This window comes from Halichoerus grypus, chromosome X (assembly GCF_964656455.1).
Source record: "Halichoerus grypus chromosome X, mHalGry1.hap1.1, whole genome shotgun sequence".
In the NCBI taxonomy this organism is placed as follows: domain Eukaryota; kingdom Metazoa; phylum Chordata; class Mammalia; order Carnivora; family Phocidae; genus Halichoerus; species Halichoerus grypus.
The window spans coordinates 116,130,088-116,148,726 of NC_135727.1; the positions used below are offsets into that span (position 1 = coordinate 116,130,088).

General features: G+C 44.3%; 1 protein-coding gene across 8 annotated transcripts in view; it reads left to right on the forward strand.

The window, feature by feature from the left end:
- The first annotated feature begins 10,152 nt into the window (after nucleotides 1-10,152).
- Nucleotides 10,153-18,639, forward strand: part of MAP7D2 (MAP7 domain containing 2) — a 110,081-nt gene continuing 101,594 nt past the window's right edge. For 4 of the 8 annotated variants that reach the window (XM_078065180.1, XM_078065182.1, XM_078065183.1 and 1 more), the window contains exon 1: nucleotides 10,154-10,393. In XM_078065180.1, the coding sequence (XP_077921306.1) occupies nucleotides 10,267-10,393 (127 nt within the window). In that variant the 5' untranslated portion in view covers nucleotides 10,154-10,266. Of the gene's footprint in view, nucleotides 10,394-10,477; nucleotides 10,622-18,639 lie in introns of those variants that run through there. The other 4 variants (XM_078065185.1, XM_078065187.1, XM_078065181.1 and 1 more) reach the window with 3 other exon arrangements.

Below are 18,639 nucleotides of genomic sequence, written 5' to 3' on the forward strand. Positions count from 1 at the left end.
GCTGTGAATATAGTTGGTTACAAAACTCCTTGTGACTTGTAGTTTAACTTAATCTCATCTATCTTGTGTAAATATTAAATTATAGGATGATGAATAACATCTTTAGTAGATATAAACTGCTGTGAGTACTGACTTCAGAACAACAGAGTAATCAAGTAGGTAAAAGCATGTTTGAAATAAAAATACCTAGCTGGATTTATACTTTATTTGAATTGTTTACAGATTTTAAAGTATCCAGTATTAACTGTAGCTTGACAGTTAAAGTATCAGAATGAAAGTGAGGTTCTTTATGTTACCTGTTCTAACAATTAAGAAGATTCATATTGGTAGGAGATGTTTAGATCTTTGTCCTGCTTAGCAAGAGGAAGTTTCATTTATACTGTTTGGACTCCCATGAACTTGTACACACTACTTTTGTGTTTTTGATTTACCTTGAACTATCATTCTTTTTATCCTTGCTTATTTCTTCCTACTCAGAACAAAATCTTAAGTCTTACTACAGCTGCATTGAGACACTTAACTTCTCAGGTACAGAGTGAACCAAGGGATTTGGAGAGTATTGGAGTGGATCCTCTTCCCCCCAGCTGCTGGGAACTTAGGAGGCAGTGTGATAGAGAGTGAAGGGAGCATGGGCCCTGGGGTCAGAAGGCCTGTGCCCCAACCCCCACTCTGCCCTTAACCTCCAGGTGACCATGGGCACCTTCTCTCACTTGTGTGAGTTTCAGGCTCCTTACCTGTAAGAATGGGGGTGATGAGAACAGTACCTGCAGAATTGGTGGGAGGATTAATTATGTCTCCATAGGTGTATTGCACCTAGAGTGGTGTCTGCCGCTTTTCACTTGGTATCCAGGACTGTATAAGATCAAATATGCACATCTTTTATATTCTCTATTTACCGTTTCTTTCACTTGCAGTCTTTGGTTCCTATAATAAAAGAAACTTGTAGAATATATATATTCATATATTCATGTTGACACAATATATAAAATAATGTTACCACCCTCATTTAATTCAGCGTAAGACTAACAAGTCTCTAAATTGCTTAAAGATGGATGTTTTGCAAAATACCAACTATATTTCTTTAGAGAAAGTTTATAGTTATTAATATTGATAGCTCTGGTCATATTTCATTCTTAAGTCTAATGAGTTCTTTTACTATATAGATTCATGACAGCTAATTAGTATTGACTGATTTGAAGATTTGGACTTATGTAAAAAAGTCCCATCATTTGGACTTATGTAAAAAAAAATGGATGCAAACTATTACAATTAGAAAATAAAATATGAAATAACTTTTAACCGTATGCAGTTGATTCTTCTTGCACTGTTTGGCTTTTTTTTTTAACTATTTAAACTTCATGAAGATTCTTTTCTGAAAACCAATTGTGATTGAGGGAAAATGTATACTTTGTGTTTTATTTTTGTGTTTTTGGTTGTTTGATTTGAATGAATACATTCAGACTCCAAATATGGGGTTGCATTTTGTGGGTGAACCTGTGCAGAAGACGTTTCCTAATGGTAGATCAGTTCTCCATAATGACCTCAAATTGCCCAAATCACATTCAACGGACCTTATTTTGTGCTCTGCAGAGACCCATGGATGAAGCAGATATCCTCTGGTCAATTTGCTTACCTTTTTTTTTTTTCCCAACCTGCTCACTTTTTAAAAACGTCTTTTCAGGATGCCTGGGTGGCTCAGTTAAGTGTCTGCCTTCAGCTCAGGTCATGATCCCGGGGTCCTGGGATCGAGCCCTGCATTGGGCTCCCTGATCAGTGAGGAGCTTGCTTCTCCCTCTCCCCTTGCTCCTCCCCCTGTTCATGCTCTCTCTGTCAAATAAATAAATAAAAACGTCTTTTCTGTTTGAATCCGGGCTTTGTTCAGTTCACAAATTAATAATGAGCAGATCAAAAAGTAGGGACAAAATCTGACTTAAGTCCCCTATACCTGATACTCCATTGCTGATTTGATCCGCTGGAGTATTAGGTATAGAATTAGTTGGATTTTTGCAAATTTAATAAAAACAATGTGTATTTATGATTTTAAATACCTTAGAAATCTAAGAATATTTGGAATTTTGTTAAGAAAGGTTATCTATCAGAAGCAAATACAGAAACAATCTTCTTAAAAAGCCCAGTTTTACAGGGCGCCTGGGTGGCGCAGTTGGTTAAATGTCCGAATCTTGGTATTGGCTCAGGTCATGATCTCAGGGCCGTTAGGTCGAGCCCCCCATTGGGATCCGAAGTCAGTGAGGAGTCTGCTTCTGATTGTCTCTCTCTCTTCCCCTCCCACTCATGCTTGCTTGTACGCGCACTCTCTCAAATCTTTTTTTTAAGTCAATTTTACTTAAGAATGCCCCTCAGTAACAATAAAAATTATTACTCTCATTAAATCCAGCCCTTGAGTTCACACCTTTTTAATATTGAATGTGACAAAGTAGGAAGTGCTACATAAAGCACTTCTGCATATTGTGAATAGTAACAGTTGTCCCGAGCAAAAACCTTTGTGTGATTGAGTTGCAAGCTGAATTGGCCACTGTTTTTCATGGAACACTATTTTTACTTAGAATTGACAAACCTGGGTTTGTGGTTATCATTTTCTCAAAAATGAATGAGATGAGGCTGTTGCCCCAAGGAAAACAACTGGCAGCATTTGTTGGTGTTGACAAGATTTAAGCTTTTCAAGCAAAAATTACAAGTTTTGAAAAACTGGTATCAGCTTTACAACTTCACAGTAAAGACTTAAGGGATTAGTGATGGTATTAATGTGACTTTTTAATATTAAAGGTGTTGACATTTGGAAGATCTTCATAGCTGAATCAACCAGTATTTTCTGAATGGTCAATGGATTTTAATGTAATAGGATGGAAAGGTCATTGATTCAGTGTTAGATTCCACATTGCAGCTAACCTTGAAGAAATTACCATTAGTCGAGATTGGGTGTAGTACCAAAACATACAGTTACCTGAAGGGGCTATGAGGTTTTTCCCTTTTCCAACTACATGCCTCTGAGGCCAGATTTTCTTCATTGCTTTAACCAAAAGAACATATGACAACACATTAAATACAAAAGCAGATCTGAGACTACTATTAAGCCAAACTGTGAAAAGAGATTTGCAAAAATGTGAAAATGCCACTCTTAATATTACTTTTGGGGCTTTTTTTGTTACTAAAGCATCAGGTTTAGTGAATTAATATTATTTTAAATTTCTAATACATCAATATTCATGAATATAACTCACAAGTGAACTTGTCCTTTCAAGGAAAACTGAGTGTGTGTTGCCAATACTACATTTGCACTATCAAGTAAAAATTTAAAGTTTTGGGGGGGTGGGGGGATGGGTTAGCCTGGTGATGGGTATTAAGGAGGGCACATTCTGCATGGAGCACTGGATGTTATATGCAAACAATGGATCATGGAACGCTACATCAAAAACTAATGATGGGGGCACCTGGGTGGCTCAATCGTTGGGCATCTGCCTTCGGCTCGGGTCATGATCCCGGGGTCCTGGGATTGAGCTCCGCATCGGGCTCCCTGCTCAGCGGGAAGCCTGCTTCTCCCTCTCCCACTCCCCCCACTGTGTTCCCTCTCTCGCTGTGTCTCTCTCTGTCAAATAAAATCTTAAAAAAAAAAAAACTAATGATGTATGGTGATTAACATAACAAAAAAATGAAAAAAAATTTAAAGTTTTGGAAAATTTGGGGTGCCTGGCTGGCTCAGTCGGTAGAGCATGCCTCTTGATCTTGGGGTCATGAGTTCAAGCCCAAGGTTGGGTTACATTTTTTTAAAGTTTTGGAAAACTTAACATCCACCACTATTAGCAGATAGAAGAGTTCTTTGGAAAGGAGTCTCCGTTTTAGGTATAAGGGTAGGGGTTGGCAAACTTCTCTAAAGGACCAGGTAGTATTTTAGGTTTTGTAGGCCATATGGTCTCTATAACAACTACTCAGTTCTGCCATTGTATCACAAAAACGGCTATAGCAACACACATGAGTGTGTCTATATTCCAATAAAACGTGAACAGAAGTAGGTGGCAGGCTACATTTCATTCATGCATGGGCTATAGTTTGCCAACCCCTGCTGGTAAGGGTCTCAGACAAAAAATGTGAGAACTGCACTAGACTAACAACTAGATGGCATAATAGATTTTATTTCTTTTTTTGTTAAAGATTTTTATTTGACAGGGAGGGAGAGCGGGAACACAAGCAGGGGTAGTGGGAGAGGGAGAAGCAGGCTTCCTGCCGAGCAGGGAGCCCGATGCGGGGCTCGATCCCAGAACCCTGGGATCATGACCTGAGCCAAAGGCAGACGCTTAACGACTGAGCCACCCAGGCGCCCCTAGATGGTATAATCGATTTGAAGATAACCATTCAAGTATAACTAGATTTTTAGGAAGTTAATCTAATGGAAAAAGCCCAGCACACTAGTACTTCAACATATTGGCTTAAATAGAAAGTCTTTGTATTCATAGATGATATGACATACTATAAAAAATGCCAATTCTGGGGCACCTGGGTGGCTCGGTCGGTTAAGCGGCTGCCTTCGGCTCAGGTCATGATCCCAGGGTCCTGGGATGGAGCCCCACAGAGGGCTCCCTGCTCAGCGGGAGCCTGCTTCTCCCTCTCGCTCTGCCACTCCCCCTGCTTGTGATTTTTCCCTCTCTCTGTCCAATAAATAAATAAAATTTTTAAAAAAATGCCCCAAAGGCAAAGGAAGCAAGGGCAAAAATGAGCTATTGGCACTCCATCAAGATAAAAAGCTTTTGCACAGCAAAGGAAACAGTCAACAAAACCAAAAGACAACCGACAGAATGGGAGAAGATATTTGCAAATGACATATCAGACGAAGGGCTAGTATCCAAAATCTATAAAGAACTTAACAAACTCAACACCCAAAGAACAAATAATCCAATCAAGAAATGGGCAGAAGACATGAACAGACATTTCTGCAAAGAAAACATCCAAATGGCCAACAGACATATGAAAAAAGTGCTCAACATCACTCGGCATCAGGGAAATCCAAATCAAAACCTCGATGAGATACCACCTCACACCAGTCAGAATGGCTAAAATTAACAAGTCAGGAAACAACAGATGTTGGCGAGGATGCAGAGAAAGGGGAACCCTCCTACACTGTTGGTGGGAATGCAAGCTGATGCAGCCACTCTGGAAAACAGTATGGAGGTTCCTCAAAAAGTTGAAAATAGAGCTACCGTATGACCCAGCAATTGCACTACTGGGTATTTACCCCAAAGATACAAATGTAGTGATCCGAAGGGGCACATGCACCCCAATGTTTATAGCAGCAATGTCCACAATAAGCAAACTATGGAAAGAGCCTAGATGTCCAGAAACAGATGGATAAAGAAGATGTGGTATATATACACAATGGAATATTATGCAGCCATCAAAAAATGAAATCTTGCCATTTGCAATGACATGGATGGAACTAGAGGGTATTATGCTAAACGAAATAAGTCAATCAGAGAAAGACAAGTATATGATCTCACTGATATGAGGAATTTGAGAAACAAAGAGTATCATAGGGGAAGGGAGGGGAAAAAAGAAAACAAAATCAGAGAGGGAGACAAACCATAAGAGACTCTTAATCTCAGGAAACAAACTGAGGGTTGCGGAAGTGGAGGGGGGTGGGAGGGATGGGGTGGCTGGGTGATGGACACTGGGGAGGGTATGTGTTGTGGTGAGCGCTGTGAATTGTGTAAGACTGATGAATCACAGACCTGTACCCCTGAAACAGATAATACATGTTAAATAAAAAATTTTCTTTGAAAAATTCCAATTCTCCCCAAAGCAATCTATGATTTCTTTCTTTTTAAGATTTTTATTTATTTGAGAGAGAAAACAAGCATGAGCGGGGGGCAGAGGCAGAGGGAGAAGCAGCCTCCCCGCCAAACAAGGAGCCCAACATGTGGCTCAATCCCAGGACCCTGAGATCATGACCTGAACCGAAGTCAGACGCTTAACCGATTGAGTCACCCAACTGCCCCTCTGATTTCGACATAATCCCGATTAATATTCCATCATGATGGGGGAGTGTTGTAGAAAAACGGATTCTTGGGGCGCCTGGTGGCTCAGTCATTGGGCGCCTGCCTTTGGCTCAGGTCATGATCCCAGGGACCTGGGATCGAGCCCCACATCGGGCTCCCTGCTTGGCGGGAAGCCTGCTTCTCCCTCTCCCACTCCCCCTGCTTGTGTTCCCTCTCTCACTGTGTCTCTCTCTGTCAAATAAATAAATAAAATCTTTAAAAAAAAAAAAAAGAAAAACGGATTCTAAAATAAGTTCATATGGAAGTCGTGAATTTCTAAGAATTCTAAAAACGGGAAAGAGGACCTCTTGGTCAAATAACAAGTCACGCCATAGTGACAAACAGATGCAGTAACAAAAACAGCTCAGAACCAAGTCCATGTATATATGATAATTTGATATATGATAAAAGTGGTTTTGAAATATGGGGGAAAGGATAGATTATTTAATGGATGGTGCTGAGAAGCTACACTTTACAGAGAGAAGTAAATAAAGATCCCTATCACACCATAGACTGAAAGTAAATTGCTTTAGAGTAGAGGTATAGATGATCTCGGGGCCAGGGAAATATAAAACAATACCTCTTTGATCTTTGTTACTTCCTTCTAACTATGTGAGGACTGCAGTTTGAATTTATCCCTTTCCCCCTTGACTCCCATCTCCACGGGGATTGAAGGGCTGCAATAAACATCCCATAATTTGGCCTTTTATAGCTGCATTTAAAAAAATACCTCAAAGTACAAACCATAAGGTGAAAAGTTGATTAATTTTTTTAACGATGGGAAAGACTAGGATCAAGAATTATGGGTGGAGGGGCGCCTAGGTGGCTCAGTCATTAAGCGTCTGCCTTCGGCTCAGGTCATGATCCCAGGGTCCTGGGATCGAGCCCCGCATCGGGCTCCCTGCTCAGTGGGAAGCCTGCTTCTCCCTCTCCCACTCCCCCTGCTTGTGTTCCTGCTGTCGCTATCTCTCTCTCTGTCAAATAAATAAATAAAATCTTAAAAAAAAAAAAAGAATTATGGATGGATGCTAAATCTTAGGAGGAAGTTTTGACAAGGAGGATATTTGCATGGCTTTACAGTGCCTCTCCACAGATTGCGTATTAGTACCTCTACAGTGGTTAAAGTGGCAGCCAATTAGGTAAAATTATTGTATCCATGTTATATTTACTGAGGTTGATAACTAGTATGGTTGTCTAAGAGAATATTCTTATTAGGCAATACACTTTGAAGTAATAAGGGGTAAAGGGCCATACATATGTATGCAATTTACTCTCAAAACCAGTTGAGGATAAAAAGATAAATCACATAAGCGGGGTAAAATGTTAACAATAGGTGAATCCGAGTTAAGAGTATATGAGTGTTCTTTGTAAACGCACAACATTTCTGTAAGTTTGACATCATTTTCATATAAGAAGCTTTATAAATGGATGGATTTGGGCATAAAAATTAAGGAATTTTGCTAATCTTAGAAAAGGTTGGGGCGCCTGGGTGGCTCAGATGGTTGGTTAAGTGGCTGCCTTCAGCTCAGGTTGTGATCTCAGGGTCCTGGGATCGAGCCCCGCGTCGGGCTCCCTGCTCAGCAGGAAGCCTGCTTCTCCCTCTCCCTCTGCTTGTGCTCTCTTTCTCAAAATGAATAAATAAAATCTTTAAAAAAAAGGTTAATTGACTAGTGTGAATTTGCAACATTTAAACCTATAAGGAATTATCTAGAATACAAGAAACTCCTGGAAATCGGGAGCCTGGATGGCTCAGTTGGTTAAGCGACTGCCTTTGGCTCTGGTCATGATTCCCGGGTCCTGGGATGGAGTCCCACATCGGGCTCCCCCTACTCTGCAGGGAGCCTGCTTTTCCCTCTCCCTCTGCCTGCCACTCCCTCTGCTTGTGCTCACTCGCTCTCTCTCTGTCAAATAAATAAATAAAATCTTAAAAAAAAAAACAACTCCTGGAAATCAACAGGAAAAAGACAAGTAGACTAATAAAAGATGGACAAGGATTGAGTAGGCAATTTAAGAAGAATAAACCAAGGGGCACCTGGGTGGCTCAGTCAGTTAAGCTGCCTACTCTGGATTTCGGCTCAAGTCATGATCTCAGGGTCCTGCAATCGAGCCCCACCTCAGGCTCGTCCTCCACCGGGAGTCAGCTTGAGGATTCTCCCTCTCCCTTTGCCCCTCCCCCTGCTCGTGTGCTCTCTTTCTCTCTCTAGAATAAATAAATCTTTAAAAAAATAGAGTAAACCAGAATGAATGACCTATTTCTAATTTGTATACAGCTGCAATGAATAGATGTTGACGATTCCAAGCAAGGAAAAACAGTGATAGCTATTGTGCAATTATCATTTATATAAATTAAAACCATGCATATCTTCACGACACTATATATTTGGAAAATGGAGCTACAAAAATAGTGAGGTGCCTATGACTGGAGGAATGGAAGTGGGAATAGAAAGTAAAAATAGGGGAAAAAATAGAATAAAAGTAGGATGGGGTGCTATTCCGGCATGTCAGCAAGACAAGAGCTCAAGAGTTGGATGAATTATGAACTACTACCCAAGGTCTGTAAGAAAAAATGAGGGTGGGGGGAGTGAAGATGGCTCCCATGCCCTAATTAACTTGGCTCAATCTTACTTGGGTTAGAAACTGTTTTCTTTACAGCCAAGGGACCAGCTCCCACTTGCCTGCTTTCTTGCTCATTTGTGTCTAAAGTCCCCTTCTGGCTTTCTCACCACGGTCACGCCCTATTCCCAGCGCACCTTTGGGAGTCCCACCAACACGTTCATCATGTTTTTCTGCCACAAAGGGACTCTCCAAGCTTTTCACTACTAATTCAGATGCTGGTTCCTGAGGGTTTGAGTTTGGTGGGTTTTTAAAAATTCGTATAATTTACATACTATACAGGTCACCCATTTAAAATGTACAGTTTAATGGTTTTTAGTGTACTTATGGAGCCAAACATCACATAATCAAATTCTAGAACGTTTTTTATCATCCCCAATAGAAATCTTGTACTCTTATTCAGCTTAATTCCGTTTTTTAATCAGGCATTTATCTCTCCCCCAGGGGTGGGAGTTAAAACCTCAGAGGGCTGGTCACTGTCCAACAGAGAAATGTGCAGCCTGGGGCCCCACTGAGATCAGTTATCACTTGGCAGGCTATACCTGGGTAAACACCTGGAAGCTTGAACTGGCGCTATGCAAAGATATCTTTTTCAATATGTATGTTTTTGAAAAAATGATAAGGGGAAAAGGATGTCCAGGAGAACCCCATCATCACCACTACACACACACCCTTTCCCGACCTCTACTCCTGAGGCTACTACACGTTTAACAGTTTCTTGTGTGTCGTCCTCGCAGAGATTTCTCAACTGGGCATTATTTTCTCCCCCGGAAAAAAGGAACCATAGAGTAGCTGTCGGTGGAATCTGCCAGGGAGTGAGGGCATGGTTGGAAGTCGTAGGTCCCTACGATTGCATGCCCCTGCCCTGCCTTGAAGGTTGACCAGCAGGCTTACTGTAGAGCTGTCCTGGGTCGCCGCACGTCTTGGCTGGGCTGAGGGAGAACCTAGCACAGGCCGCCCATCCACCTTGAGAACTGGAACCTAATGCGCTTGGAGGGAGGGTCGGTTGGGTGTCTGCACCAGTGGCACCTGCCTGAGGCCCTAGCCAGGAACTGTTTCCAGAGCAGCAGTACTGAGTATGTATGTGTGTAGACGCCTAGTGTGTGTGAACGTGTGTCCACGGTGTGTGAGAACACGTGCGTGCTGGGTGAGCACGTGTGTGCACTGTGTTCACAACTCTGTGAGGATGCGTGCATAATGTCAGAAACTGCATCTTATGTGTACAACGGTTTGAGTGTGCGCACACTGTGGGGAGGTGCGTTTACACTGGTGTGTACACACTGCGTGTAAGCAGTGTCTGAGGAACCATGATGCTTGCGCGCTGTGTGAGGACTGGTGTGCACAGCGAAAGTGCGCGCGGTTTGTGCGCGTTCTGTGAGAACTAGTGCGCACGCTGCCCGTACCCGCCGCGTGCATGTGCCCTGTGAGGGCCGGTGTGCCCCCCGCATGTGCACGCGGTGCGCGTGCGCGGCGTGAGAACCGGTGCGCACTTCGCACGTGCACGCCCTGTGCGCACGCTGTGTGAGGAGGACGCGTGCGCGTGCGGGTGCGCGCCGGTCCGGTGCGCGCGGCGGCTCCGGCAGTGCGCCTGTGCGGCCCGCGGGTCCCGATGGAGCGCGGCGGCGGCTGCGGGGCTGGAAGCGGGACGGAGGGGGCTGCGCGGGGACCCCCGCTTTCCGGGAAGATGGCCGAGTCGGGCGCGGTGCGGACCTCCCCGCCCAACCACCGACCTTCAGGTAGGGCCCCCGGGGTGCGGCGGGCGCGTGGGGGCTTCGGGTCCCCCCCGGGGGGCGGGGCGGACCCACCGTGGGCCGCGCAGGGCAGCGGCTCTGGAGCGCGCGGGGCTGGGACGCAGCGGGTGCTGGGCTAAACGCCCTTCTGCCGGCCGGCGGTCAACTGGGTGCGGTACCCAGGGTGGTGACGCTCGCGGTGCCGGTGGCAGGGGCCCCTCTCAGGTGGCCTGAGTGAGTGGGTGCAGTTGGGGGTGGCTTAGGGTGGGTGGCAAGTATGTTTGGTGTGGGGAATCTGGGCCCACGCTGGGTGCCCCAGGGGTCCCGGGGGACCGGCCCCCTCTCAGGGAGCAGCCGGCGTGGGGGGCACTGGGGAAAGCTGAGCGGGCTCCGGGGGGTCGCCGGGGCCTGCGCGCTCGCCTGCTCTGCGTCTTGGGAAATGCGCGCGAGCGGCAGCTGCAGCCGGCCCTGAAGGTGGCCCGGCTTCTTGCTTCGCGGCATCCCGGGGGCAGATCCGGCACATCACCTACTGACAGGGGCGGAGCGCCGTCTGGGCGGCCGGGCGCGAGCCCCGGGCCGGGTTCCCCCGCCAACCCGCAGGCGCTCCCGCAGGCCTCGGGTGTGTTGCCCAGGGGCCTGGCGGGGGGCCTCAGGCCCCCTCGAGTGGCAGCGCGACCACTGCGTCTCCCAGCCCGCGAGGCTGCAACTGCTAGGAGCTATGGAGGGCTGGTGCCCCAATGGACTGCCCAAAAATGAGCGAAGCAGGGGGAGATTTTGAGGACATATGGCAGAATTTTAGATAAGCAGGTCTCATGTCTTCGACGTTCTGTAAAGTGGTTGCAGGTAGTGCGGGGGTGCAAGCAGCGAGGAAACCGATTTCCTGCTGTTTTTCCTAGCAACACTTATTTTTTTAAGTTAATGTGACCTATTTTTAAAACATTTTTTTACTGTAGTATAACATGCATACCACAAAAGCGCACAGATCTTAAGTATCTGATTCGAAGAATTATCACACAGTGAAGATATGAGTATTTTATATGAGGTGAACCAAGGAAGAGAAAGAAATCAAGGGAAATGTTCTTTAGTCACTTAAAACATGCTTTTCGTGGTGGGTGGGAGGTATTTTCTGATTGGGCCTTCATTTGCATCGTTCATAGGAGGAGGTGGCTTAAGTCTTTCCCAATTTGCGTTTTTCATCGTGCATTTTTAAAGGCAGAATTTAACAAATATCACAGGTTAGTGATATAAATACTATAAATATGTATACTTCTATTTTCATTCTTTTTGCTTGATTTGAGAAACTCAGATGTGTCTGCTAGGAAAGAACCCAGAACCCACCAACCCACCCAGCCGTCAGAATCAGCTTTGGGGGAGGGAAACCTAGCAGAAGAAAATATTGGAAAGGTTGTTGAAGTTTGCAGTTTCATTTGGGAGTTTAAATAATAGGTTATTTCCATGTTTTAAGGGCAGGGAGGGGATTTTTGGTTGGGCTTGCAATTTATCTGTGGAATTTAAATTTCTTTGAAGGAACTTAAGAAGGGGGCATTCTTATTAAGCCCTAGTAGGAAACTTTATTGTAGAACCATTTAATGCATTCTCTACTGATATTAAGATTAGCTTAAAGCTGTTTTCCTTTATTTGAAACTGGAACCGTAGAAACGCATGTGAAGGTTTAAAATATTACACTTACATGCGTTACAGTTGGTGTGGAAAAATTGGGAGTGTTCAATTTAGGGGCCAGGTAGTACCATGGTTTGTTCTTTTGAGGGCTAGTGAGGCCAGTTACTTAGAAAAATAATATCCTTAGTAAAATCTGAATTATTGAGGTTTTATTATAGTCCATTCTGGATGCTGATTATTCTTGGTTGCCCAGAGGCCTTATCATTTGGGATCCATTCCTAATGAGATTCAACCTGCACATCTGGGGGATGTGAGTTGGTGAGTGGTTTTCCTAGGAACTGTTGTAGAAGGTGACTAGGGAATACCTCTGGTGGTTTCCTTTAACAACAGGTTCTTCCAATATTGAAATCCTGTGCACGTTCCCATTACCCACCAGTGATCCTTTTTTTCTTTCCTTTTATTTACCCCCAGGATGGAAATTAGCAAATTTACTGTTCTTTCTAGTGCTTTGTTGTATGCACCGTTTAACTAATGACGAGCAAACCCTTGTTGCTTGGATCTGCTTAAATACCTTTAGCCAGCAGATAGAATCACCGGATCTCAGCTGTAAGACTGCCTCGGTGTCACACAGATCCTGTGCTCCCCTCAGCCTGAAATGCCCCCTTCTTCCCTTTTCCCTTTCCAGGGTTCACTTCCTCCCTCTAGGCTCCTCTCAGTCAGAATTAAGGAGCTTCTTATTGTCTGTGCCTGAGGCACCTTCAGCAAAACACTCTTATTCTGCCTGTTACATTAACCATCAGCTCCTCTCAGCAGGCCTTCTTTGAGTACCCACTGTAAGCCAGACCCTGTGCTGGTGGCTTCTGCTGCTGCTGAAGCTGAGGAGATTGAGCGCCAGAATGCCTGGGTGTGAATGCCACCTCGCCACTTTCCTGCAGTCTCACCTCAGGGAAGTTATTGGACATCTTGAGCTTCAGTTTTCTCACCTTTAAGATGGGATTAAGAACAACATGGGGAGGGCGCCTGGGGGGCTCAGTTGGTTAAGCGACTGCCTTCGGCTCAGGTCATGATCCTGGAGTCCCTGGATCGAGTCCCGCATCGGGCTCCCTGCTCAGCAGGGAGTCTGCTTCGCCCTCTGACCCTACCCCCTCTCATGTGCTCTCTCTCTCTCATTCTCTCTCTGTCAAATAAATAAATAAAATCTAAAAAGAAAAAAAAAAGAACAACATGGGGAGACAGAAGCACTGCTTTGAGGAAGGAATTAGTATCTGTAAAGCAGTGCCTGACATGCAGTAAGTGTCAAGCTGGTTAACAGTTACTTCTTATTATATCATCGGCTTGAGAACAAGGCCTAGGTCTAGGTTATAGGTGCCTCTCTCAGTGCCACCTGATACAGGTACACAGTAAGTCTATAACTGGTGTTTAACAATTGCATTATGCTGGGAGCAGCTACAACTGGGTCCAGTGCTCAGTAAATATTCATGAGTTGGATGAAAGCAGTGTGTTGGTGTTTAATAGTGGAATTACAAAACATGTTTCCTAAGACCTGTTGAGTTTTCCGGTGCATTCGATGGGTGAATGTTGTTTATTGAGTTGAACTCATTTGCCCATTGTTCCCTGGTAAGGAGAGAATTGCTTTGAGGAAAGATGAGGTTCCCTTTTGTCCTTCCACTTGCAAGTTTTCCATCCCCTACCCTAGATCAGGAGAAAGTAGGGGTGCAAAAGTTCAGGAGACCCTCCCTCAGGGGCCAAAGTAGGGTGGGACTGAGTAGGAAAGGCTGAAAGTAGGTCCCCAAGAAATCAGAATTCTTCATCTTTTTTAAAAATTGTATTTAAGACTATTCTTGAATACTTTAGTTCTTTTTTTATAAAAGATTTTTACGTAATCTCTACACCCAGTATGGGACTTGAACTCACAACCCCTAGACCAAGAGTTGCATGCTCCACCAACTGAACACCCTGGCCGGGCACCCTGAACAGTTGAATTCTAAAACTGCTTGGACCTAAGAAGAGCAAGTTGAATTTGTGCATGCGTATTAACCTCTCGGGTCCTCTTGGCATTAGGAAGGACCCATGGGTTACGAGGGAAAGACACAAAGTTGTGTTTGGTCTGGGGCTTCTGGCCTTGTTTAGTGATGGCACTATGGGACTAGGACTTGGCAGGACCGTCAGGGCAAACCGCTGAAAGTCTGCCTGACCATCAGCGGTTTCTCTTCTGATGTCCCAACCCTGGTGACACAAGTAGTCAAAGTCTTTCATTTCTATTTCTAACCCTTCTTCCTCTCCAAGATTAAAAGATGTTTTCCTCTTATTCAGATGCCCCATCTTCTGGAGTAGTTTGTTTTTTTTAAAAGAACATCCCCTCTTTTATAGGAATTATATGGATTGACTTATAAAACAAGGATTTGCAGGGTTGATTTGAGCAGGAAGAGATGGGGATTTCTGGGGGATGTTGGTGCACAGTCTGGTGGGCCTTGTTGGGAGGATTTAACAGGATATAACTCGGAATGCACTCAGCTCCCAGTATGCTGCTGCTGCTGATACTGCCTGGTTTGGGGGGACTATTGGTGTGCTGCATTGGCTCTGGCAGCAGTCCAAGGATTTGAAAACTTTCCCAGGAAGTGGCTGTGGTTGGGGGTAGCTGCTTTTGGGGGACTGTGGCCTGGAGGAGATTGCCCACTGCCCATCTCACATCTCAGGTGACCTCCTTCAAATGTGGAGTTGGCATCTGGGGCTCTGGGGTAGGCTAAGCTTCGGAATCCCCCTCATCCACCTCTGAGGTCTGTCTGAATGTAGGCCTTTATCTGCTTTTCTGTCAGGAAGCATTTTTGCTATCTTTTTGACTAGGAAGTTTTCCTCTTTTTAAAAGCCATGTGATTAGCAGAGTTCAGGTTGTGGCTTAAGCAAAAGGAAGACAGGTATGAGTGAGCTACACAGCCGTCAAATAGTCATGCAAAATTCCCGTGATCCTTTGGAAGAGTAGGGTGTGTCTCCAGGGTACACAGCTCCTGGCTGGCATTGGGTTCATTCACTATCTGAAAATACCTGCTTTTCCTCTTGACGCCAAATAGGCTGGCATCTGTTAGCCCCAGACAACCCTATGGAATGCTTCTTGCTCCTTTGTCATCTCCACCCTCTTCATTTTTACTCTCCTCTTTACTACGTAGTAATAACTTTAGTGAGACATTTTTTATATACAATACATTTCACCCTTTTAAATTGCACAATTCAGGGGCGCCTGGGTGGCTCAGTCGTTAAGAGTCTGCCTTCGGCTCAGGTCATGATTCCAGGTCCTGGGATCGAGCCCCGCATCAGGCTCCCTGCTCCGTGGGAAGCCTGCTTCTCCCTCTCCCACTCCCCCTGCTTGTGTTCCCTCTCTCACTGTGTCTCTCTCTCTGTCAAATAAATAAGTAAAATCTTTAAAAAAAATAAAAAATAAAAAATAAATTGCACAATTCAATGATTTTCAGTATTTTCACAGAGTTGTACAGCCATCACCAGAGCCAATTTTAGAACATTTTCATCACTCCCAGAGAAACCCCATACCCATTAGCAGTCATTCCCCATTCCCCCTCGCTGCCCTCCCCCCAGGTGCGGGCAGCCACCCATCTACTCTGTAGAGACCTCTGGGGTTCTGCCGGGCGGTCTTCAGCCTTTGGTGCAGACACATGTTGTTCTTGCCCGGCAGTCCATGGGTGGGTCTCCTTGCATCAGAGGTTTAGAAACCATCATTCTGCAGTCTCCATCTTTCAGGTCCAATACGTGTTTCACCACAAAGCCTTGCCTTGCCACCTTCTGTGCTTTCTGGTGCTCAGCGCCTGCAATGTAATCAGACCCTGAATGTAATCTCCCTCCCAGACAGCCTGCAGTTACACACTGCACGTGTTCATTTTAGCTCCTCAAATGGTAACAGCTGCCGATTGTTGAGCACTTATGTGCCAAGCACCATTATAAGCACTTGTCGTACATTATTTTACTTTATTCCTTACAACCACTCTTTATACTGTTTTTTTTCTGTTTTTATCCTCATTTTAGAGATGTTTCAATTCTCTATTGCTGTGTAGCAAACCATAACTTACTATTTCTCACGATTCTGGGTGTTCGTTGGGCTCAGTTGATTGGTTTTTCTGTTCCATGTGGTGTCAGCTGGAGTCGCAGTCAGCTGGGAGCTCACTTGGGTTTGTAATGTCCAACATGGCCTGTCATGGGCCAGGTATCTAATCACAGGGAGTCAGTCCTGGACTTCTCACAGCATAGCAGCTGTTCTTCAAGAGTGAGGAAGCAGAATTTACCAGTTCTCTTAACGCCTGGGCTTGGAAGTCCCAGAATGTCACTTTTCCTGCATTCAGTGGCTAAAGCAAGTCACAGGGCCCGCCCAGATTCAAGGGGAGGGAGCTAGATTCTACCTCTTGATGTGAGGAGTGGCAAGCACCTACGGGTAGAGGAGGAATCTCCTTTTTTGGAGATTCTCTACTGCAACAGGTATGTTGAATGTAAAAGAGGTTAAATAATTTGCTCAAGGTCATATAGTAAGTGGCAAGCCAGTGTTTTTGACTCCAGAGTTAAGTATTTTTAACCTTCATGCCACATGTGCCTTCCTAGATAGATTATAACAAACTCCTCTCACACACCAAGTGAGCTCCGGGCTTACTGCGACTCCAGCTGACACAACTGTACCCCTCTCGAGATCTAGCTCAGTACTCTAGGTCCACATTTTATAAGGATTTTGTGTGCCTTTTCCTTAGGATACAGTTTTTCTCCCCAAAGGTAATGAGGACCCACATTTCTTAGAATTACAGCAAAAATTTTCTAAATTAAAATGCTTAGAGGAAGAAAATTTCCATTTAACAGGATTTCTGGTTTGCCAGGAATCAACTTCCTACTCTCTCTGTGCCAGCCTTTATTGTTGGGCTCTGGAAGATCTCCTTACTACACTTTTATGTCTTAGGGCACTGTTGGGTATGACTGAGGATTGCAGTTCTTGGGTTATCACTCCAGAAGGCCCAGGGAAGATTCTCTTACACTGTAGGCCAGTGTGTCTCAAACTAATTCTGGTGACCAGTTTGGTGTTTGTTTCTTGTTTCTAATTTCCAATCTGTTGTTGACCAGTATCTTGGCAAAATAGAATAAAAAAGACTTACTAGAAAAATAAAATGTAAAGGACATGGAAAATATAACTCCTGATTTTTAAATATTAGATAGTGGATTCCAAGGCATCAGTGGATATTAGATTAGTCTGTCAAATTGCTATAAATGTTTCTAAATGCATGTCCTTATTGTGAGTGATAACGAACAGTAAGGAGACTGGCACCCATTGACGGGCCACACTCTGAGTAGCTCTGCCCTGGGCTAGCATTTCCCAAAGGGTGTGGTACACAAGATGGTTTTAGGTTACATATGGACAGATTAATCTTTTCAATTTTAGGTTAATAGTTGTGGGATTTTTATTTTTTTTTATTTTTTATTTTTTTTATTTTTTTATTTTTTTTTAAGATTTTTATTTATTTATTTAACAGAGACACAGCGAGAGAGGGAACACAAGCAGGGGGAGTGGGAGAGGGAGAAGCAGGCTTCCCGCGGAGCAGGGAGCCCGATGTGGGGCTCGATCCCAGGACCTTGGGATCATGACCTGAGCTGAAGGCAGACGCTTAACGACTGAGCCACCCAGGCGCCCCAATAGTTGTGGGATTTTTAAATTGTATTATAAAAATACAACTAGTACATCAAACTGTAATTTCATGAATATTTTCAGAATGAGTAGAAAATGAAAAGAACTCAATTTAAAGAAAAAATAATAATAGTATAGGTTGGTGCTGGATAATACACCTAGCATGCTAGCCATATATATAATCCTAAATTTTCTAGCAGCTGCATTTGAAAAAGTAAAAACGAAAAAGGTGAAGTCATTATAATACAGTTTATTCAGGGATGCCTGGGTGGCTCAGTCGGTTAAGCGTCTGCCTTCGGCTCAGGTCATGATCACAGGGTCCTGGGATCGAGCCCCGCATCAGGCCCCCTGCTCGGCGGGAAGCCTGCTTCTCCCTCTCCCACTCCCCCTGCTTTTGTTCCCTCTCTCGCTGTCTCTCTCTGTCAAATAAATAAAGTCTTTTTAAAAATTTATTTAACCCAGTATACCCAAAATACTATCATTTCAACATGTAATTAATATAAAGAATTATTAATAAGAGATCTCACAACGTATTCTTTGCACTAAGTCTTCCAAAACCAGTATCTATTTTATGCTTTCAGCATGTCTCCATTTGGACTGGTCACATTTCAAGTGCTCAGGAGCCAACTGTGACTAGTGGCTAGCATATTGGACAGGACTCACTGATCTAGACCATTTCCATCATGGCAGAAAGTTCTTTTGCTGTAGGAATGACACCATGGTCACATAGGGCACAATGGTTTTGAGTGCTGTCGAGAGTGGTATGAATGTGTGCTGTGGTATTCAGTGCAACATGGGTAGGCATGATGGAAATGGAAAGAGGCTTTGATAAAATGGTCTCCCCTACAATAAGGCAAAACAGGTTTAATCCCCAGGCGCTTAAAGGGAGAAGCACCATTTGCTTTCTCCAGTGTGGCCAAGTGGTAAGGTCCTCACACAAAATGTTGTCTTGGTGACCTGACACGCT